This window comes from Solanum verrucosum, unplaced genomic scaffold (genome assembly GCF_900185275.1).
Source record: "Solanum verrucosum unplaced genomic scaffold, falcon-dt-bn FXZP01000093.1, whole genome shotgun sequence".
Classification (NCBI taxonomy): Eukaryota; Viridiplantae; Streptophyta; class Magnoliopsida; order Solanales; family Solanaceae; genus Solanum; species Solanum verrucosum.
The window spans coordinates 66,162-90,890 of record NW_026020065.1 but is presented as its reverse complement, the minus strand read 5'-3'; the positions used below and the strand labels follow the sequence as shown (position 1 = coordinate 90,890).

General features: G+C 28.8%; 2 protein-coding genes across 2 annotated transcripts; one reads left to right on the top strand and one right to left on the bottom strand.

The window, feature by feature from the left end:
* Positions 1–7,392: 7,392 nt before the first annotated feature.
* Positions 7,393–12,140, bottom strand: LOC125823728 (protein JASON). The gene is made up of 7 exons (XM_049503102.1): positions 11,795–12,140; positions 11,012–11,063; positions 10,836–10,933; positions 9,211–9,449; positions 8,028–8,826; positions 7,855–7,937; positions 7,393–7,673 (listed from the first exon to the last, which is right to left on the bottom strand). Exons 1-7 carry the CDS (start codon positions 11,897–11,899, stop codon positions 7,595–7,597), a joined length of 1,455 nt encoding a protein of 484 aa, XP_049359059.1. The 5' UTR covers positions 11,900–12,140; the 3' UTR covers positions 7,393–7,594.
* An 8,042-nt stretch (positions 12,141–20,182) lies between these two features.
* On the top strand, positions 20,183–24,041 carry LOC125823758 (putative Myb family transcription factor At1g14600). The gene is made up of 5 exons (XM_049503140.1): positions 20,183–20,370; positions 21,124–21,200; positions 22,053–22,123; positions 22,573–22,672; positions 23,813–24,041. The coding sequence occupies exons 1-5, from the start codon at positions 20,211–20,213 to the stop codon at positions 23,930–23,932; spliced, it is 528 nt and encodes a 175-aa protein (XP_049359097.1). The 5' UTR covers positions 20,183–20,210; the 3' UTR covers positions 23,933–24,041.
* Positions 24,042–24,729: the final 688 nt, after the last annotated feature.

The following is a 24,729-nucleotide window of genomic DNA, read 5'->3' as shown; positions in this document are numbered from 1 at the left end:
GTTTTGTGAGATAAGTAAAGATGACAGAGTTATGGCATAAGAGTGTGGCTGTAAGGCCTTCGCCCGTCGTCTATTGGGTGGTGCATTACCTTTACCCATAAATTGAAGATGCTTACCCAACAAAGTAGCAACAAACTTTGTTGGCTATAAATATTCGGAGGATAATGTGGGTGACACATAAATAATCTCCAAATTAATCTATAAATGGTTGATATATATTGTTAAACTTTGTTTTTGGGTGAGATTGTTTGGTGTACAAACTAATTTTCACATCGAAAGTTGAAAATAAAAGGAACCTATGTATAAGTGGTAGGATTCTCTTAATAGTATGAGGCCTTTTGGAAAAATTGTACGGACATGACCCAAACAGGTAATATCACATTATGTAAACTGTGTAAGGGTATCGTGCGGATCACCACCTCTGCCACCTTTGCCATAATTACAATTAGACATAATACATAAAAAATGTCTCTTAATTTGACCTTACTTGATATCTATGCCCTCCGAGTTTGCGTGTGCATAAATATATACTTTAATTTGTAGAACGTTGAACAAACAGACACACATCAGATTCGAATATCTTAATTTTAATGCAAACATATAAAACTTAAGTCAATTTATTCGGTGCGAAATCAAATTAGTCATACCAATATATCTCGAATATAGAATAATTAAATTTTTGACAAAATAAAAAGCAAATTGAAAATGAAATAGAAGTTGAAAGACAAATAATGAATTAATGAGTTGAGTGATTCTTTTCTCCATTATGTTGGATGTGGAAAAGATGAAAACTTGTACATCGATTGTGAGAGGCTTTTTATCAACTTATATTATTTTGAGACAAGAAGACATAACACGTACTACAATATATATGATGGTCTATTTTTCTTGACACTTACTTATACCTAATTTTTGTGACAATAATTAATGCAACAAAAAGTATTAAGGAGGTAAAAAGAAGTTGTTTATGTTAAGATCATCAATATAGGTCTTAAGTCACCATTAAAGCAGTATTGGAATCAAATTTTTTAAGAGTCGAAATACGAAAAAGTAAATATATGAAGAAGTTAAATAAATTTTAACATTTATATATTAATGGATTCAAGAATTAAAGTTTATCGATTTTAATGATCCTTTACTTGCCAACGAATCCACAATTCATTGATATACTAACTAAGTTCACAACTTATTATTCGTACATATTTTGAATTTTCTTTTTATATATGTATATGGTATCATTAATTTGAACCTAACAATAATAATTTATAATTAATATATGCAGAAGCTTAATTGGTTGGGTTCAAATTTGTACAAAAAATATAGCTACAAGGACTAGCTAGTACTTCACATTTTATTGAACTATAGGAAAACACAAAAACTGGGTTGGAAGGTATTTTATTAAAGATATTTTAATTCTCAAATCAATAAAATAAATATAAATTAATAGATTAGCCTCAAGATTTTGGTCTAGTGATAAAAGTGTAACACCATGACTCATGACAAGTGGATTGTGCATACATTATGAATTCGAACATGTGACATGTCGATTCAGTATTAAGATAAAAAAATTTAGGAAGGAAATTCAAAATATAAATAAGTAAACATTTAAAAAAATAAAAAAAGTTCAATATATATATATATAAATAATAATCTATGCAATGTAATTCTGCTATGAAAGATTGTTAATTGATACCTCTTAGACAAGAACAACCCTGCTAGTGATTGAGTTAGTATTTTTATCAAAAAGATTTTAAATATATAAAAGTAAATATGTAAAAAAGTCAAAGTACAAAAACTTAATATCTATTATATATACATAAAAAATAATTTTGATCCGTACTTCTGCCCATGAGCTTTGCTATATAGTGTAACACTTGGATATATTGTTAAGGTGAGATAGGTAGGAATATGAATCATATGATTGGAACTTTACACAAATTAAAGTGGAAAAGTGTAGGGCTTTTTTTTAGGTAAAAAGTAAAAGTAAATATATATCACATTCAACCCATTTTCAAAATTAAGATAAGTCCATGGATATTGGCTAGCTCCATTTTTCTCTTGAATTACCACTTTGTAGTTTTTTGATATTTAATATTCGATATTCGAAATTTACTAGATAAGCTAAATTTGAATTAACATCAGATAAGCTTATTAAGGGGGCGGGGATAAAACACCTTTTATCATAAATTCTTCATTTTCATATTTAAAAAATAAAATATGTAATTAAAGATCGAGGAATCTCGACCATTTTACTGCACCTTCTTGGTCGTCACTAGGGGTATGTCAAATTAGGGGATTAGGTTGAATTTGGATGAATCGGGATAAACTAAATTAATAAATAGATGAGTCATTAATCCCCCCGTAAAAGTTACTTAAGCTGAGATGAGTTAGGTCAAGATGGACTAAATAGTGGATCACAATCCAACTATCAGACTCTTACCAAGTTTTAATTTCTTTATTTTGTCTCTTTTTAATTTATTCAATCATCTAATAATTTCTTCTCTTTATTATGACTATATACAAATATTAAAATTTAAAAAAGTTGATAAATTTTCTCATGGATCAATTTAAGCTATATATTAGCCAACTTTTATATGATTTGAACTGAAAGTGTCAAAATATGTTAGAATAAAATAAATGAGTCAATTAACTCATCCAAACTTTGACGAATTAGATCGATCATATTTGTATGGACTAATTTTATCATCTCCACATATGTCTTCACATTTTCCCACTAGAAAATGGATAACTAATCCATAGTCAAATCTTAACATTTAGTCTCAAGTCCAACCAAATATTTAGGCACAATTAATGTGAATAAATAACTGAGGAAACAAAAGAGCATTCTGTTATTTGTTGGGATCAAATTGAAAATAACAAATACCTAACTTACATATTGCTAGCACAAAAACAAATTTATCAAATGGCCTAAAAGAAGATTCATAGGCAAATTCATGTTAGATATGTGTGGCTAAATTTGTAATGTTAGTGAAACATGTAATGTTTTTTTGTCCTTTTTTTAATATACATAATTTAGGTACTATAGTTGGATGGTATTATACAACTATTTAGGGGTGCAATATATAATGTTAGAAATTTTTAATAAGTAACAAAAAGTATAACACTTATCACTATATTTTATAAAAGGGTCAATAACATTTGGTTATTATTAATACTAAATTCTAATTTTAGTTTCTATGATACCTGATTAAGCATATTTAATCTTTAATTAATTGAAATGTTCACTTTTGATTTCTTTACTCGTGAATATTCACAAAATTATCATAATTATTAACAGTTTTAATGCTTGACTACTCGAATATTATGTTAAACTTGTATTATTACTTCATATCTAACTGCATATTGTTATAAAAATAGTTCACAACATATAATAAAATTACTATATAGAAAGATAAAAATGTACATTTTAATTTGTTGAAGGTTAGACATGCATAATCAAATATAAAAGGATCAAAACTATAATTATTACTTATAATTATGTATTTCACATACATATATACATGAGAAATACATAAATATACATCCTATTAACTAAGAAAAAAGAAAAAAAAGGGATATGACTACACACTATGCTTTCTATAACAACCTAATATCTTAAAATGCGGTGGTCGATTAGATATAAACATATTATCAAAGCAAGTAAAATATTAAGTGCTAAAATATGTTTCATTATTTCTCCATTATCAATAAAAAGAATTTTAACGTGCTTGTCAGAAAATAAAAATCAAATTCATACGTACGTGATCATACATGTTGTTCATCCAAGAAGCTCAAATTATTTTAAAATTTTGTAACTTTTTTTTAATACATACATGTTCATGAAAGAAGCTAATAATCCATCATTGATCACTTCCTTTTGGAAATTATGTAGATAATCTTAAAATAGGACTACACACCATGCTTCATATAACAACTTCATTTCTTAGATGAGAAGTTCTTTTGATTAGACAATTCAACATACTAGCAGAATGCTATAACAACTAGAAACACATCTCACTGCTATCCATTATCAATAAAAAGGATTTTAACGTGCTTGTCCAGATAAACAGAATCAGGTCTACACGTGAGGAAGCATATAACGTAGACATAAGTAATTAAACTATATACTATTTCTAAATTTTGTAACTTGAACACATACATATTGTTCATTCAAGAAGCTCATAATCCATCATTGATCACTTCCTTTTGGAAATGATGTAAATCATCTTTTTGAAACTTTCAACTTGACATAAAATCCTTAAGGTTCCATCTTGATTGTAGCCAAGCTCATTAGCAGAAAAATCAAGCAAAGTTACAACATAAGGATGCTTAATCAACTTCATGGGAATCAGGATTTTCTCCACTAATTCCTCATGATTTCCAACAACAATAGGGACATACCCTTTTCTAATTGTTTGATCATTTTCATGAATCTCATAATCACTTCTTAATCTCACATAATTAAAAGAACATGTGAGTTTCTTAACTCTCATTAGTCCTACTAATCTCATACTCACAACTCTTATGGCCATTGATAATTGGCTTGTAACTCAAGTTTTTGTTGTTTTTTGTTTGGTTGTGTGGTTATATTCCAATATAACATAAGATCTATAATCTATTTATACCTTCTTTTTGCATATAAAGATGTGAATGTGAAATTAATATTTTTCCTTGACTTACACATAATTTAATTAATCAATTAAGTGACTCTAGCATCAACTCCTATATTATATGTCTATATGAGGACTTTTGATTGAAGTTAATTATAGTTTAATTTTGTTTTCTTTTTTCAATTGGTCTTCGAACCAACTACAAAAACATGTTTTTTCACTGTAATCTTATAAGTGAAGTCTAAAAGGAATAGAGTATACGTAGATCTTATCTTTACCTCATAAAAATAGAGAGGTGGTTTCCGAAAGACCCTTAGCTCAAGTAGGGCAAATCAAAATTAAATATTCACGTTAAAAGAAAAGACGAAAATGAAGTAAGACATGTTAAATAATTAAAAGAAAAAGCAATATCTTTGAACCAACTGTCCAACAAACCTTGATAGGTAATTAATTAACTTATAAAATACAAAGCTTTTACTAATTGTTAAAAAAGAGGGCGGTTTTGATGAATCATCAATATTCGATGGATCAATCACTTAATTAATATGAGAGTTTTGAAGCATTTAAAAAAAAATTCAACTTCTCTTGGAATCAATTATATATATCCAACAAACCTTGATAGGTAATTAATAAACTTATAAAATACAAAGCATTGAATTGTTAAAAAAAAAAAAAAAAAGTTTTGGTGAATCATCAAAACTTGATATATACATTACTTAGTATATGAATTTCTTAAACAATTACAAATCATTGAAGAGAGAATTAAGATTAAAAACTCAAATAGTTTTATTATTGCCACTCATTATATTATGGAATTGCTTTGATTAAATTATTTTAATTGGACCATGGATCAGAACGAAAAATTATAAGCCATAGTATTTTTTTTGTTTGTTGTATTATAACCTATCTGGTATCAATACTCAATGGAACTATTAATTCAGATTTGAGTCGTGTAAGGCCTATTAAGAGGAAATAGCTCCTTAGTCCTTAATGGGGGTTTGTCCGATCTATTCTGAAGGGTTGGAATTCGAAGTCACTGATTAAGGGTGGGAAGATCCTATCCAATACACCACATCCCTCCATGATGAAAGCTATAGTGTTTGACGACTACATGACGTATAACAACAACAATAACCAACTCGGTGTATGTAATTACACAAGTAAGGATTGAACTCCTGGAAAGGATAAGATGTATGCGACTTTACTTTTATTTTGTAAAGTAAAGAAACTATTTTTGATTGACCCTCGATAAATCTCCTTCTTTTTATTGGATTTTAAGTTGACAATGTGAAAGAGCTCCTGCGAACTAAATTAGTATGATAGTCTTCTAACTTGAAGATTATTTCAGTCTTACAAAATAATCTTTGAAAAAGCAATAATCTCACCTGATTGGCTTAATTATATAATATAAGTTATTTGGTTAACCAATCTAAAGCTCTTATATTGTGTTTCTGTCATGTGTAGTTGTCAATCATCTCTATTCTCTACTATCTATACTTTTCTACTTAGCTTTATATTTAATCTTTTGACTATAGTACTATTCTTATATTTAATCTTTGGGCAAAATTATTGTACTAAAAGATTTATCAAGTTTTATATTTATGGATAACTTCCATGAACTAGATATATAATGGGAAAATTTTCAAAATGTCAATATTTTAGCATTTAATAGGACCCCTTAGACACACTTTCAATATTTATTAAAAATGTCAATATTTTAGTTTGTTATATTGCTGATTTATGTATTTTTTTTTCTTTGATTTAACTTTAAAAAATATAACTAAGCAAATAACAAGATGAATTATGTGACTAGTTTGCTAATTTTCCCATATATAATTACTATAATAATAGTAATTTGAATTATGTGACCACCTAATTCTAAAGCAATATAGAACACAACAAGATGAAAATATAATGAGAATAGTTAGAAAAGATCATAATTAATGACACCAATTTTATATGTGAAAGTGAATAAATTTTGAGAAATTTATGCTCATTTAGTTTAAATATTTGATCAAGCATGTTTAATGACGTAAAACATTTTCTCATTAGAATTGACATCAAACTTTAAGTTTGTATTATTATTGCACTAAACATGATGGATTATCATGTATTGAAATTTTGATAAGAAGCAATTTATATGCCTTCACTATTATTATGAATTATTAATTTCTACGCTTATTTTAAATATATAGGGAATGGTCAAGGTTTAAGTGTCCCTTATAACTTGCCAAACAACACTTAAACAAACAGAGGCACACGAAAGCAAGATGTATCAATTGTTCATTCCAATATATATAGAAAAAAAAACTCTTTTTTTTGTCTTAAATTTTACATCAATTTTGAAAATCTTGGTACGTTAATTATGATGAGTTCCCCACCTCGCCTGCTTTAGAGCCTGTTTGGATTGACTTAAAAAAAATGGTTTTTAAGTCAAAAAATAAAAAGTAGGGAGAGGTCTACTTTTAATTTTTTAACTTATTTTAAGTAATTTTTATATTTACCAAATATTTCCAGAAGTCAAAAACTGACTTAAAAGTCGGTTTAACCAACTTTTAAGTCAATCCAAACACCCTCTTAGTCTCAAATAAGGCACAAATTAAGGTGAACAGACTGGACCGTGCCTCCTTATGTCAAGAGCACTAGGTCTAACACCATAAGACTGCACCCCTATTTAGTTATTATTTCTATAAAAATTAGACTACCTAATTAGTACCTAAGGTACTAATACGAACTCCAGAATTCAAACACATTACATTGTATAGAATGACAGTAAACTTACAATTCATTCAAAAGGTTTTACCAAGATTTCATTCAGAAATGAAGCAAACATATGAATTTGACTGCGTAAAACAGTTAAGTCTGAGAAGCAAATCAAGCTCAAAGGGAGGCAAAAATCTAGAGATAAACCATGAATGTGTTTTCTAAATGATGGAAATGAAATGAAACGAGACTGAATGAGAAATTTCAATCAGAGATGATGATTAGCGCACTTGGGATGTAGCAGTATTTGATTCCTCAGCTTCATTGACAGCAATTGGTGTCGTCCCACTGTGTTGTGTCCTGTAAATCAGATAAACAACCTCAGAATTGATTCAGAAATATACTGAATTTTTATCTAACATCAATCTCGTTGGGACATAATGAAGACTAATAAACAAAAGAGCACATATAAGGTTCACTTATTAGGCATATACTCGTAGCATAGTGCGCGAAATATAGACATCAAAGAAGCAAAGAATACCTTTGTGAAATGTTAGTTTCTTCAGACAATGCCTTCTCTAGTCTCTCCTCAAATGGCGTTGCGTGCCAACTAACTTTTTGATCCTAAAGAAGTAACAAAATCATCAGTTTTTTATTTGTCGAAATATATAGCTGAGAGTAAGTGAAATGAGTAAAGTAGAAAGCATGGCAAACCTCTTTGTACTTGTTAGTAGAATTTGGAATCCCATTTCCATCCCACCATTTAGGAGATATACGGGAAGTTTCATCGTCATTCCAATGAGCAGCAACCAACCCGATGATAGGTCTATCTCTAGGAGTTCTTCCATAATGAACAGGACCAAGATGCTGCTTACTCTGCACTTGATTGATTGAAGGTGGTTTTGAGTCTTTATTAGCAGCACTTTCTCCGAATCCAGACATTCCTAGTTCTGAAATACGGGTTGCCTCTTCAGGCCTTTGATCAGAATCTGTCGTGTGACTGGACAATAATCTAGAATTGGAATCTTGAGTAGAGTAAGAATCTTCATCTGACAATTCCTTCAACTGTGAAGCATCATCCACGGGGTTTAGAACGGGATACACATACTGAGACCTGATCCGTGCAGTTTTAGCTATTCCCATGCGGTCCAAATATGCTGGAAAAACGGTTCCAGGTGTTTGCATCTCATCCGACAGCTTTAATGGGGTTGGATAGGGTGAATACTTTGATGCATTGTAGTTGCCTGATGATTCAGATTGTTCGGAGCTTTGACTTGTTTCAGATGAAATACATTTTGATGACATTGAAGACAGATCAGACTCGCTTTCAAAATGAACAGATCGGTATCTGTACTGGGCAGTTGGAGCAGTGATTGGTGAAGCTGCTGAAGCCTTGTTATCATTACGAGCCAGATTAGCTTTAACTTCAATGAATATCGGAGTGCTAGAATTCTCATTGCCATTGATGAAGCTTTTAGATAAACTTTGATCACTTTGTCCATCTGTTAAACAACTACATAAATATAACAACACATTAGATGGCTATTCATGTCTTTTACATTTGTGAAACATGAGATGTTAAATGACTAGGTGTATATATTCAGAGTGAAACACACCGGAATAATAAAAGGTGGATCAGTATATGCAATGCATTCTTTAGTAAATAAAAGCAATATTTCTTGCAAAATCAGAACACGAATTCAGTTCTAGAGATAGTATGTGAATAGGAGAGCTAGAAATAATGTCATTTTATACACAAAGTAATGCTACATTTAGTTTTAGAGAAGAAAATGGAAGGAACTGAATACTTGCATTTTCATTTGATAAGGTTCAGTAATATCTAAGAATATCATTTAATCAAACTTCTCTAGCCATGTTTTTGAGGTTAGAATTCCACCTGCTAGGCGTATGCACGAAGGAACCAGAATGCGTCTTTACTCCATCAATCTTGACAGGTGTAGGCTGATCAGATAACGAATTCAAGTTGAGCTTCTGATATGTTGTATCAGAGGGCCATGAATTGACTTTTAAAGGCTCAACTTCTTCCATTGGAGCTGACAGGTCTTTGCATTTCATTGAGAAGTTCCGAATTTCAGGAGTCTCAGGTAAGGTTCCACAAGCTTTGAGAAACTTGGCCTGCAAAATTAAATTGGATAAACTATATAAAAAGCAATTCTCAAGAATAGGAGCTGTTCACCTTAAGTTAACTTTAGAGAACTTGAAAGTTAATATCTTAAGAAAGAGGCATTAGCATTCACCTCCCAAAGCCAAAAGGAAAGTTTTCGAGGTCCTTGTACAAATAGAAACCACTAGCAAATCAAAAAGAACAACTGTGGTACAATACACAGGCATTCAACTGACTTTTAGTATCGTACTCCATGTTACATCTTGTTTCTTTCAGCAGAATAATCACAAGCCATTGATTTTATCTAAATATTTGAATTCAACTTCCCTAAGTTGACATGACGAAGCTTAAACAACCAAATAAGCAGGTAAGGGAAATCGTACTAAGATCCTGTTTGGATTGGCTTTTGGATTTTGACTTATAAGCCAAAAGCCATAAGTTAGAAATTCTAACTTATGGCTTATTTTTACCATTTTAGCTTACAACTAAGTGCTTATAAGTTATAAGGACTTGTTAAAGTTACCTAAACATTCCAAAAGTGCTCAATAGCAGTTTTGGCTTAAAAGCACTTAAAATAAGCCAATCCAAACAGACTCTAAGCCTCAGTGTAACAAAATACGTACAGCAGCTTAGTGAATGATCCAGAGTGATAGATCAATAGACTGTAAATACCAAAACTGGACTTCGACAAACAGAAAAGGCTAACATAACAAGAAGCTGAGACTATTTTAACAAGGATTAAGAGTAAAGACCAAACTCATCATCTGCTAAGATAACTCAAATACTTTCTTCTCTTTCCAGACATCTCCGCAAGTATTTCCAAGTGGAACTAACATACACTACATAACTTTGACCACAGCCAATTTATAGATGCTCCAAAGAGTGACAGCATACTTATTACTGAATTCTTGCTTCCAGAAGATCAATGGTGTAGGTTTCAATCAAAATAACTTTCACGCAGGTTAAATGTTACTAAACAAAAATCTTTGCTTTGTAATTAGTGAAAATTATAGGTGTAAGGAAGAAATTGCTACGCCATGTTTTCATGTTTTACATGGAGCAGAGATATGAAAGTAAGAAGTAAAAGAGAAATTCAGGGATATCTAAATATACAGTAATGCAGTCAACATAGTTTCAGTTTCAATTGATATGAAAAATTACTAAAAAGGAGATATTGTGCACTTCATCTTAAGATACAGTAAAACACAAAAGACAATCTGTACACATATTTCTTTATTAGTCTGCTAATATATTGAGTACCTCAATAATATCCCTTTTTTGCAGTTCAAATTCGAAATTTTAAGGCATTTATTGCTTCTGTCAAACATATCCTCCTTTTTGCACATCTCAAAATTTATAAATTTGTATCAAAACCATAGAATTCCAAGAAAACCAACCTGATTCCTAAGCTCATTTGTGTCCAACTGTGGCATTGGTGTATCCAAACTCAGATTCTCCACTTCTTTGCATCCCAAAGTGTTGGTCTCCTCATTTTCTGAAATCAGCATTATGAAAAAACATATGAACTTGAGTCTAACAACACTCTAATATAATTGATAAGTTGAAAAGCTACCTTCAGTAAAAAGTAAAGATAATGGACTTCTATTGCGAGACACCATAGGTTCCTGATAAGCAACAAAAACAGTCAAAATATATAGAATAAGAATAAAATGGAATTATTTGCTTCTTTCAGTAGATATTAGTGCAGTATTCACAAACATAAATAACACGAACTATCAGCAATTTTTGAATCGTTAGTCATTACTATCTAGCAGACCAAATTACGTCTTTGAATCGTTAGTCATTACTATCTAGCAGAACTGCCTGCAGATTAGTTCTCTGTACAGACTATAAATTAGGAACCTATTAATCAAATTTCACAGAGAACATGAGAAGTAACAGTAAATAGCTTCTTCATTCTCCTTTCTCTTACAGATTTCATCAGCAATAAAACATAGCTTCAAGCCAAACAGCAAAAACAAAAAAACAATTAAACAAATAAATACTCGTTAATAAGAATAAGAAAACAGCTAATCGAAATATTCCGTTGGAATTGAGTAACACAGCTACTTCTTTGCTCTTTCACCGCTGATTGCTACTCCGAATTGATCAAAATATGAAGTAGTCCGAATGTCAAATGGTTATTTTCTCGAACAGAATCAGAACCATAATACACACAGGAAATTAAAAAAAAATTATATCATGAGAAAACCGTAGCAGGAGCAGATTAAACTTACAATTTATCCCTATATTTGTACCTTTTTCCACTTCATCAACAACCGAACAGAATCAGAACCAAATCACACACAGAAAATTCAAATTCAAATTCAAAAAAACAAATACAGCATGAGAAAACCTTAGCAGGCGTAGATTGCGAAACGCGATTCGACTCCGAGCTAGAACCAGGTGTAGCAGGAAGCGTAACATCCTTGATTTTGAAACAACCAAATAGGCAAGCCATGACCTCCACAACCACCACTACCACCGCAGAGTTACAACTAGAGAATCCACCATTAACTAGTATTAATAAACAAAAAATTCAAAATTCATCATCAATGATAATCCGAATAATCATCTGCATTTATTGATTGATTGATTGCGATAACTGTAATTTGAAAATTTTTATCCCAAAATCTTAGCTAAGATTTCAATTCACATTGCTTGCGATTCAATTCAATTATTGGAGAGTTTTAAGGGGGAGAGGTGAGCAGTCACTGTATGTGAAAATTGGCTCTAATGGATTTTTTTTGAAATTTTAAATCGGATTCTTATAGGACACGTGTCAGTATGGGATTGGTAAGTTAGTTTTTAAACTTGACGCAACTGATTAGTTTCGTTCTTGAACTATTGGCCGCCTTAGAAACACCTCTCTACTTGACTAACTAAACTTAGATACACCCTCCTACACATAGCAAGTGGTCTCAAATTCTTATAGGAGCATGTAGTTTTTAATAAAAATCGAAAGAAGTGTTGAAAATACCCCTAAACTTGACGAGAATTTAGGGGTGTATTTTAGTAATGTTGTAAGATTGGGGGTATATTTAGCTTCAGTTAGTCCAGTAAATGGGTGTTTTTAAGGCAATCAATAGTTCGGGGATGAAACTAATAAGTTGTGTTAAGTTTAGGGATGTTTTCGATACTTCTCTCTAATAATAATAACACTTTTGATCCCTTAATTATCCATAAATTTTAATATTGGTCTTTGTGGTATCCGTTTCAATGTTTTTGTCCTACTTTTTCTTTTAGTTGGATCCATTGGACGGCAAGTAGCCGCGGTGATTCCGGCTCCAGCAGTGTATATTTAAGTTGTTGAAGTTAAAAAGCTTGTAGTTTTAAAAAAGGATATTTATTTATTTATTGGTAATTTTTTAATTTGAATTTTTTATATGATATACTTAAGATCACAAGATTAAATGATAGTTTGGTACATTCTACTTATCTTTAATTTAAGATCATAAGATTCAAAAGTTTTGTTTATTTTCTCTAGGGATAAGGGCCTGAAAAATATCTCAACTTTGGTCGGATTTGTTGTTGCGATACTAAACTTTCATAAGGACCTATTACCTCCCTAGACTATTTAATAGTGTATTTTAAAGGTATTTATGTGCCCACGTGGACACATTACTATTTATAATTTTGTATTATTTTTTATGTCCACGTGGACAAATATATATGTTTAAAATATGGTATTAAATAGTCTAGGGAGGTAATAGGTCATCATGAAAGTTTATTATCGCAACAACAAAGCGACCAAAGTTGGGGTATTTTTCAGACCTTATCCCTTTTCTTTAACTCCGTGTCAAGTCAAAATAATACAAGCAAATTGAAATAGAGAAAGTAATATAATTGAATACTTCTACAACAAAAATATATCTAGTGTAATCTCATAAATGGTCATTTTGTATTTTTGAAACTTATAATACTTAAATATAGATAATAGTACAAACTTAATTTACATACTATTTGTTGTTGCTCTCCATTATTTTTTGCATTTTCTTTCCTAATGATTTTGAAATGCTTTAGTTGAATCGATGGTCTATCACAGCAACAACATAACCTCACTGTATTCGCAAAATAAGGATAATTTTGTGTACACACCACCCTCCCTAGACCTTTGGATTAGAGTATGTTGTTGTCACAACCAAAACAATCAAAAGTGGATATTTAAATTAATTAAAGGTTAAATGGGCTTAACAAATATTACTAAGATCAACTTCATAATTTGTCAATATTTAAGGGGTTAACATTAAAAATTCTCTCTTTTTAATTAAAAAATTTGCTGGATTAAGACAATCATTAATTGGTTTTGAATGTTTGTAACGGTAGATTCTCATGGCATGGAAAAATATAAAAAAGAAAATTCAAATTTTAGGGGAGGGAAATACTCCTTGAATAATAAAAGAACTGGTTTTTTAAAATAATTTTTATGTGAATTTGGATACTGTTTCTCAACTTTTGAAGCAAATTAATAATAATATTACAAATCACACATTTTCCAAAAAAAACAAACAACAATTGGTCAGAAGTGACGCACCACCCATTAATAACTTTATATAACACAAATTCAAATTAGTCGAAACTCTAATATAAAATTGAATATTCACTGAATTAAAAACTAAAAAATTTGTCATGTCACATGACTAACATATCCAAAAATCGATGAAGGTGCAAAGAATGTTACACATTTGACAATAAAATGTCAAAGCTTATATTAAAAAAAAATTAAGTAATGAACTTAAAAAGTTCAATCTTTACCCAATCCTTTTGAGCTTCATTCTTTGCGCCAGCTGACAAATAGACTTTGGTGGTACCAATTATTTGAAAAAAAACGACTTAAATACAAAGCAAAAGTATTTCATATTATGAGTTTTGCTACTTTACTATTCAAACTTAGAACTTCTAATTAAAAATGAAATTTTTTATTTGTTTTACCACAACTCTTCAATGATACGATTTATTGAAAAAGAATCACTCAAAAATCATGATTATATCTTTGAAAAAAAGGGTCTTTTTATAATGAAAAGAGTCACATGCAAGACTATATAATAAAGAATAAATAAGAGAATATTATAAACACTATTGAAATGTGTGAACATACATCTACAAATTTAAATCATTATTATTTTTAATTCCTTTTCCACACATTGAAATGTGATATATTCCACGTAATAAGGAAAATCAAGGATAGGTTAAACAAAGTGAATCACATAGATAAATTTCTATCATAGAGGGAGAGTAGGAGCAGTCGTTAAATTCGAACTATCTCTTGGACTAAGTCCTTTTGCCAGTATGTTGAACACGGGAGTGTGACCCGAATATGAGTCTGAAGTCTGAACTATACTTTTTGCAACTTGACGTATGTAAAGTGATGTCCAAACCATTAGTTTCCGAACAAACTTCATTCAATTATGTTATTTAATTTATATTTATATAGTACATAATTTCTATGAATATGTAATAAAAAAATTCAGACGAGGCAATATCGTTGCATGACATCTCTATGACTAATCTACATTTGTTTTTGATGATGCTCACATTGTCTTCAAATCTTATAACCACCTCTATACTTAATTAAAAAATATCTGAGCAATTGAAAATACCAATCTTAAAAGTCAAAAAAGTTTAAAATATACGAGGAGAGTCGACAAATGTACATAAATTCTCTCTTAGTTTTTTTCTCCCTCCCACTTGTTGTCTATCTTAAATTTTTGTTTCCTTCCAATGATGGACAAAAACGAAAAAGTATTCCATGTTATTACAACTATAATTTTGACCTTAGGTTTATTAACAGCTAGATATAGAATATGCTATAGACTTTATGGTATGGATAATTTGACTTGCTGAAATTAAATAAAAGGCTGAAAATAACGCACGTTTATAATTTAATAAAAATTAGAAGTACAAATACATTGTTAGTAACGTGTGATAATTTCCATCCTTTCATTCCACAATATAATTCATTTTTAAAAATTATATCATATTAAAAATAAAAATTAGGCAAGATTCCAACTTATATTATATTAAAAATAAAAATAATAATTATTATATAGAGATGACATAACTGTATATATTCTGAACGAGTGAAAAGGAAAAAAATTATACTTAGTTCTTTTTCATGAAAAAAATAGAAAATTTCTATATATATATATATATAAAATATTGTGACATGATTTCATTTAATATAATTATTGGATAGGTATACTCTCTCAATATATATATAATTAGCAAAAACTATAAATTTATTAGTTGCTATTTACATCTAGCGCCTAACTGCCTATATGATTTTAATTCAGTGATATTAAGAATATCAAAATAATATAATGACGGATAAAAAAATCACTTAATATTTTTGCTTTAATTAGAATATGATTCTAGGTGATTTTTTTATGATTCTGATCAATCCATTTTATTGATGAATTATCCATACGTACGGCAGTTATATAACTCAATTGTACATACAATAAAACATCTAATGACATTATTTTATTGGAACAACATTTTCAGATTATTATATCGAAATGTTATTATATAAATATATAATATAAAATAACATAAAAAAATATTTTTTTGGAAATAAAATTAATTATTATAGTGAAATAATATTATTATGAAGAGATTTGATTGTACATATCGCGAGGCAATGGCGTAGTCACATATAGTCCAGGATGATCAGTGATCGAAGAATTATACTCTATATATAAAAAAATTATACAAAATTTATTCATCAAAAATTACTTTTCATACATATATATTAAATTTTGAATATCCATAACGGAATTTTTTATTTCGATAGTGTGATAAGGTGAGTTGTCAACATCATTTTGCCTTTTTGAGATTATTCAAAGATTATAATAATTGCCTAGTCATTTTCAGTTTGGAATGAATTATTCAAGCCCCTTAATTGCACTGCCTTTTCCACTCTACTTTTATCTATTTAAATTTATAAAAACAATATACTAAAAATAATATCCCAGCCGCAATTATTGTACCTAATCTTTATTATTTTCATTTATTCGTTTTCTCTATTACTTGCATGGGATTTCTACGTAAGTTCATTCAAAAAGGGAGAAAATAAAAAATAGACATAGTGTGGTACTATATATTAAAAAATAAAGACACTTTTCACATTAATAAGTTTGTAGTAATTTCTTCGTTTAGTGTCGTGTCCTCATTTGACTGATACACAATATTAAAAAAAAATATATCTTTCTAAAAATCTTGTAATTTAATTTTAAGCTAAATATATGAGTATATAAGATACCAAAATAAATGGTTATTAGATTTTGTGATCCTAAAATTATCATGAGATGCTAAAATATGAAAAGATAGTTTTAAACCGTGTAGTTTTAGTGCTAAAGTAAGTTATCCGATTAAGTTATTTGAATCTCTTTGAGTCATAATAGATTGATAATTTGAAATTTACGAGTTCTGATTCTTAATTTCTTAAATTAAAGTTATTTAGTTTTAAATAAATAATTTTAAATGAATATAAAATTTGAAGTCAAAGTTACGAAATTTTGCCGAACCAGAGCCTCAACTCTACATACGTGTTTGCCCTTGGCTATAACATATAGTTTCTCCCTGTTGCCAACTTTTTTGACTTATTATTTTCTAATTTTTAACTTTTGTATATATATTCATTTTGAAAGAACTGTTCAATTCCAACGAAAACATTTGTTGATTAATTGCTATGTTGCATTTGAATACCTATATTATATAGTTTTCCCCTCTAACAATAAATCACATGTATTGTTTTTTATAATTTGTAACTTTATTCAACGAATTGAAATCCTAATTTAGATATATTTATTTTGTATTTGTTTTCAAGTCCTCCAAGGGCAAACAGCCAAAAAAATTAAAAATTAGAATGTCTTTCATTTTAGTAATTTATGTTTCACCAAACCTTATTAACGCGGAATATTTTTTGTACATCAGACTGGCCTTTCATTATATGGCATTTTAATATTTCTAATTAATTAGAATTCATATTGGATATATTCACCGAAAGAGTGAAGTGCGCGGTTCATAACTTCAATAAAAAACATGATATTTTTAACGAAATTTTCATTAGAAATCACTCAGAAATTTGCTTGTTGAAAATGTTTTTGATAGGCTTTTCATAGGAAATCTCCTGATTTTTGACGAATTTCCAAAGGGAGTAGTTTTGTTGATTCTCAATATGTTATTATAACCCAAGCTCATGACACGTACTGCTCGCTTTGCCCTATCAAATCTCATAGATTTGCTCCCCTCGAGCTACACTAATCATTGAGTCTAAAATTGCTTGTACCGTGTGAACTTGTGCTATATCTGATAAGTATTCTTTTCAACCTGTTAATCAACCCGCCCTCTATCATGAACATCACACAACATTTAAACATGACATATTAAATTAAGAATGAATATATTTCTACCATATTCTTAAGGTACAATTTGATTCTAGCGAGCCCCCTCCTTCCAAAAATAAGTGTTACCCTTAGCAAAAATCACGTTCAAGAAATCAATAAATACAATGTATAGTTTATTAAATCGCCTTATTTAATAAATGTCTCTAAAAAGTTAAATATTATTAAGAATGAAGTATATATAAAGATATAGCTGGAAAAACATATAAACAATTTTTTGTCTTGAATTCCTAAAGACTTGTGTAGTAATAACTTTTTTTAAAATTAAAATAACACTTATTTTAAAACCGAGAAAATAGTAAAGAGAGAACAAATGTTAAACCAAATGTAAGTTTAATTAGTATTAAGTGGAACCTAACAAACCTAGATACCCTTTATAGGGTAGACAATTATGCACCAATATATATGAATATCAAGTGAACTTCTTCTTTCTTTCTTTTTTATTTATTTTTTTTTTCTATTCTTACTTTTAGCAAAATAAATAAATAAAGATATAGTATATGTTGCTTTCATGAAATTCTAGGGTTACATTGAATTTGGTTTACTGTTGAAATTAAAACAAAAGTAGGCACCGCCTTTTTTTGACATGAGAATTTTGAGACTTTAGCTTAGGTTAAAAAAATAGTATTTAATAGGAAGAAAAAATAAATAACACTTTTTTTCTTGGTTCAAACCTTTGACTTTCCATTTCTTAATTATTTAATTTAAAATTTATATATTAATATATACTCATCAATGAAAAAATAATTTCCGTTAGAGCAGAAAGTCGATCGAATATAGTTTTTTTTATTGTATTTGTTTCTTAGATTTCATTTATAAAATTACGCTAAAATTGATGTTATTGTTATTTTGATTATAATTTGTTGCTATATAAGATTAGTCACAAATTTTAACTCATATTTTTTAGTAGTGTATCACTAATTCTTTAACGAATGACGATTAGTGATGAAATAACAAAAATGTTATGTTAGCTACGATTTATTTAACGAAAAATTAGCAATTTTTAAAAAAAAATATAGAACAGCAAAATTAGATCACATCAATTGTAGTTAGTTTTCTATATGCAATCATTTATTAATTATCGTGCCTAAACTGTACGATATACATTTAATATCGTAGTAATAGATTCTATGGCATCAAACATAAATTATGGTTTTTTTAAAAAGAAAAAAGTTACACAAATTAATTAGACTATTAATAGCAATCCTTAAATACCATATTTAAAGTTAGTGTATAGTTTGGGATATATGCCAATTGAAATTCTTAAATGTATAGGTTTATAGGGTTAAATTAGATATTTATTAAATTTATTTGACTAATTTCTTTTCGAGATCAAGAAAATTATGATTGCATTATAATTTTTATTTTAGCTCTTGCGAAATAAGGTATAATATTACTTATCATATATTGTCATCGTAAAGAAATTTTTATATTGTTGACCGTGCAATTTAATTGAGTATATAAATATATATAGTAGGGTTTATACATATGAATCATCAAAATTTGTGATGGGATGAAGTTGTAATCGATAAAAAAAATTTACTCTTCAATTATAAGTCTTGAGTTTGAGCCTTTAAAAAAAAAAAAAGACACTAGTAGTGGAGTGTTCCCACTTTTATAATGGGCGTTATGTACACAATATGAAGTTTGTTCAATCAAATTTTTAAAATTAACCTATTTTGAAAAGTGTTTTTTAAGTGCTTTTGTTGAAAAGTGGTTTCTATTTGGTTAATAATAAATTTATTAACAAGATACTTTTGAGCAATAATTATTATTTAAAAAAAATACTTCTAGTCGATATTTCAAAATGAATATCAGACATCATATGAGAAATAGAAAAAGAGGTTACACACAGTGGTGTAGCTAGGTGTCCAATTGGACACCCTTCATCGGAAAAAAATAATACCGTGTATATAATGATAGTGATACACAAAATAATTAAATAACATATTTTGGACATAACATAATGAGTTGTTATAGCCGAGTGGTTTTAGATGCTTGAAATAAGTTAGTACTCACGTATTCCGCCACTCGTTACACATGCAATCCATTATAATTCATAAATAACCATTTGACAAAGTCATTTTACAAAGAATTTATTATTATTATTATTCCCATTATAGGGCTTTTTTTTAATCTGTTTTCTTTTTCAATTTTTTTGTTTTTTTTCTTGTGAGGGAAATTCAAGATGGAAATGACAAGGAATTAGAGGATGTTTCCTAAAGTCCACACAAACCAAGAAAAGTCCATAATCTCATACCCCTCCTATATATATATATATATATTTGTTCTTTCCTACTATTTTTTTACACAACATATATAATATATCTATATATATAAATTCATGTTATAGTATATGGTTTTGAGATGATGGAAAGATTCTTAATGCCACAAGAAATGATGAGAAAATCCAAAAAAATGAAGGAAGTTAGAAAATACAAGAAATCATTAGCTCCACGTTTAAGATGGACTCCACAACTTCATCATCTCTTTATTCAATCTGTTCAAAATCTTGGTGGAAGAAATAGTAAGTTCTTTTTTTCAATAAAAACATCATAATAATTTAGAATATAGTTTTAAAAAATAATAATTATATTCTATAATAATAAGCAAAGAAATTCTTGAAAATCTCATGTGGTTTTTAATCAATAGAAAACTAGAAGGGTGTTATTAATTAGTCGTAGAAGCAAATTCAGGATTTAAATTTTATGGATTCTGAAGTTTATTATGTGTACATATTCAGTAGATTATATGTTATTGAACATCTTGATGGAAGAAATAGTAAGTTTTTCTCAAAAAGAAAAGAAATTCATTCTTTTGGTGTTCTTTCTTGGATTTAGAAGTAACCTAAAAAAAAAAGAGGGGTGGGGTTGCATGGATTTAGCAAAGATGAATTCAGAATATAACAGTTATGTTTAGATCGATATAATTTTATTATTATATGTGTATATCTTAATTTTTCTTTTATATAGGTACACAAATCAACAAATTCATAATTTAAACAACCTAGAAATGTTTTAACAATGAACTCATGCACTTATACAATTATGTGTTCAGAATCCACTATTTATTACTATATAAAAGTATATGAATTATCGCATATCTGAAAAATATTGATTTAGTTGAACTTATAGCATAAAAGCTTCGTCCGCTTTTCTCTCTCTCTATATATAGAGAGAATAAAAAATAATAACTAATTAGTTGAATACATAGAATTTGCTCTAGATTCGCCTCGATTATTTGAATTAATGATTATTATTTTTTGCTTGTATTTTTATAGAAGCAACACCAAAGAGAATTGTGCAGATGATGGCCATAAAGGGATTGAAGATTTCTCATGTTAAAAGTCATCTCCAGGTACTATATACCTAATTTACCCTAGCTAGTTAGTAGTTACTAATAATAATTACTGAAGTTTTTGTATTTACTCGAATGATGCTATAAATTTTTATTTAAAGTGCTTATATTTGTTTTAGGGATGATTCTTGCATATATAGCTTTACTTTTTAAGTAGTTATTGCTCCGATTTTTTTAAAAGTTTAAGTATCAGAGAGAGTACGCTCTTATTTATTTCATTGTATCTTGAATCTGACTCATCATGTACGAGCCTGATTCTTTTTTCGAAAGTTTAATTCAATTTCTTATAAACCTTGTGGACCCATTATGGCACATGGAAATGATACTCTAATTAGTAACTCTAATATTCCAATTGCACAACAAATTAAACTCAAGTAAATATATATAATGCCTATTGGAGCTAGGTCTATGTAGACATATAGATTGGTCCAAACATCTAATTAAATTAGTGGAAGAATTTTGCATAATATGTTAATTTAAATAAATATATAACTAGGTTAGGTATGTATCATGCTAGCCCTAGAAGTTCTAAAATTATTGATTGACTACAACAAAAATAAAATAAAAATAAAATACTCATCGCTAATTCATTGCTAAATACATCGCCACGAAATGAACTTTTTTGATAATTCATCGATGTTTTGTACTAATTCGTTGCTAAAAATAGGATTAACAACAATTTTCTTGAACCTAGCTATGGTGATCTTTTGTTAATGATATTGTGTCTCTTATGAAATTTGTATAACTCAAATTAAAAGATACTATTACTTATTTTTGTGATTTTATAATAAGTCTAATTACTATTTACTAGTTATTAATTTTTATTTTCATCAATTTGAATATGAAAATCAGATGTATAGAAACATGAGGGAGCATCCAAACCTCCATGTTGTGATGCCAGATTTCAATTTGTCTTCACCAATGTAAGTACTCTTATCTAAGCTCATTTATATTATTGGTTTCAAGTTCGGAATAATAAATAAGGAAGATTTATTGAGGGTCACTGGAAATTAAACAACCTCTCTATCTCATACAATAAGGTTAATTATATAAGACAGAGTATATCTTACCCTCTTAAAACCGCACTTACAGAATTATACTAATTTTTTTTGTTATGTGTTGTTGTAATTTCCATTTAATAATGTAGAAGGTTACATTCGTCGAAAAATTATGTTACATATATAGGATCAAATTATTTTTTATGTATATATAGTAGGTGTTGAATTCCTTTGACTTCCTAGTATATTTACTTCTTTCGATTTTGAATTTTATTAATGAGAATCCTGACAATCCATCACTATTACTGAATTCGATCAAACCCGTAACTGATATTCTATCTCCGACGTCCCCTAATCTTTACATCCTTTTTCAGGCATGTGTCAAAAATATTAGGAGAACATGCTCAAAATAGCAGCAAACAGAAAGAATCTGGATGCCAAAATGGTGAAAATATACATTATAATGATTACCAGGTAAATAATTTTCTAAAATATTATTTGTGAATTTTAACAGTAGATTAGTTATTATATTTATCAAGTTACCTATTACTCCCTTCCTACAAATTTATGTGTTACACTTTTATTTTTAATCGATCCAAAATAATATCGTGATACTTTTTTATTTAAAAATAATTTAATTTTAAACTTCATATCAAACATCGTCACACATGTATGATGTATATATCCACGTAATTTGCGATAACGTGTAATGTTTTATCATAGAGAAGTTTAAGTATAATATAAATATATACATTGCTAATGTAAAATATTTTTTTATTATTAGGTTATTTAAAAGGCAACTACAGATAATTGTTTGTAAAAATGGGATAAGTAGCCTTATAAATAATGAGAAACTTACGTAAATTCCACTAGTTTAGGAGCTAATTACTTAGATACACTCTAATTTGTAATTTTACATATTTTATCAGATTTTGGTGTCTCCATATACGCCCAGATACATGTATCTCGAAAACATATGGTTAAATTTAGGTGTAATTTGTTCTAGATACATGATATCCAAGTGGATTCACATGTATATGAGATACATAGTAAATCTTGCTCGCCACTCTCCCATGTATCTGGTATCCCAGATACATGCGAGTCACTCCACATACATATATACAAATACAAGTATCTAGTGTGATTCACATGTATCTGTCACTCCACATGACCACATGCATACAAAACATGTATCTAGTGTGATTCACATGTATCTATACAAATTTCGCTCGCCTCTCTCCCTAGTCTCGCTTATCTCTCTCCATATTTTTGTGTATCTGGTAGCAAAATACAAGTATACATCTAAGTGTAAGATACGTAGGGAACTCTCAATTAGTGATAAGATACGTAATATATATTTTGAAAGTATACGTAATAATAGTATATATGTTAGTGAAGTATGTCGAATTACGTTGTTGGAAAAACAGACATGCATACATTGATAGTATAAAACTTGTATATTGTCAGCATATATAAATTAAATCCTAACAGATATAATTACTTTATAATTAGTCATGATTTGATTGTATAAATATTTTTTACACGCCGCATTTTAAAAAAAAAAAGTTAAATGTTATGCATATTTAAAGTGTTTTTTTTTTTTTTAATTTCCAGGAAGCAGAAGGAAGTCTAAGTAGTGGAATGACAAAGGAGGAAGAAGAAGATAATGCTGGTGAAATATATGAGTATAGAGAAACTAGTACTCAAATTAACCTAGATTTAACTCTCTCTTAATCATTTTTTTAATTGTTAATTAATTAATTATGTGAGTATAGAATTAAATAGTCCCCTAGCTAGTTGATATTTACCATTTTTCTTATGTTTATGTACATTAGGATTATAATAATACAACTAAGCATCTATAAATACAATTGTGGTGTTCGAATCAACATGTACATACCTTTACTAATATTATAAGGGACTTAGCTTGCTATCTACCACCGGCATAGGCTAGATTGGTGCTTTACGTGTCAAGCTTTGGATATATGGAAAAAAACCACCTAGTATTTTTGCTTCTGATGAAATTTGATCATGACCAAAATATTTAAGAGATAACAAAGGTTGAACTTGAACCAAATTGAAGAAATAATCAAACACTCACCCTTACATTTCAATTTGTGAGAATATATAATTAGACACAAAATTTAAGAAAATAAGAAGTAAGCATTTTTGAAAATTATGATTTTAAACATCCTATGAAGTTTTTGAGGCTATACGAACATGTCAATTGACTATACAATAAGAAGTTTAAAAGTTCAAATGTAAACACATGTCGTTCTTTTTTAAACAGACTGATATGAAATTTTGTATTTTAGTCTGAATTCAATTTTACCTATGTTAATACACCTACCACAAGAATGTTGAGTAAAGCCATAAGCAAAAAAGCTCATTTGTCATTCCAAATTCCCAGTGCAACACATGCAACTTCTTCAAAAACTACCATTCATACTTTTTTTTTTTTGTCATAACCGTGGTGTCTGAGCCAACTTGCCCACACCTTAACTAACTCCACAGGATACCAACAATAGTTA

What these genes read in the sequence shown, in the direction of transcription:
- LOC125823758 (XM_049503140.1), top strand. Translation starts at nt 20,211, where the DNA reads ATGATGGAAAGATTCTTAATGCCACAAGAAATGATGAGAAAATCCAAA. An exon ending in AAATCTTGGTGGAAGAAATA is followed by an intron (nt 20,371 to 21,123) that starts GTAAGTTCTTTT and finishes GTATTTTTATAG; the next exon opens with AAGCAACACCAAAGAGAATT. An exon ending in TACATTATAATGATTACCAG is followed by an intron (nt 22,673 to 23,812) that starts GTAAATAATTTT and finishes TTTAATTTCCAG; the next exon opens with GAAGCAGAAGGAAGTCTAAG.
- LOC125823728 (XM_049503102.1), bottom strand. Translation starts at nt 11,899, where the DNA reads ATGGCTTGCCTATTTGGTTGTTTCAAAATCAAGGATGTTACGCTTCCT. An exon ending in TTCGTGCATACGCCTAGCAG is followed by an intron (nt 8,827 to 9,210) that starts GTGGAATTCTAA and finishes ATATTTATGTAG; the next exon opens with TTGTTTAACAGATGGACAAA. An exon ending in GAAACTAACATTTCACAAAG is followed by an intron (nt 7,674 to 7,854) that starts GTATTCTTTGCT and finishes TCTGATTTACAG; the next exon opens with GACACAACACAGTGGGACGA.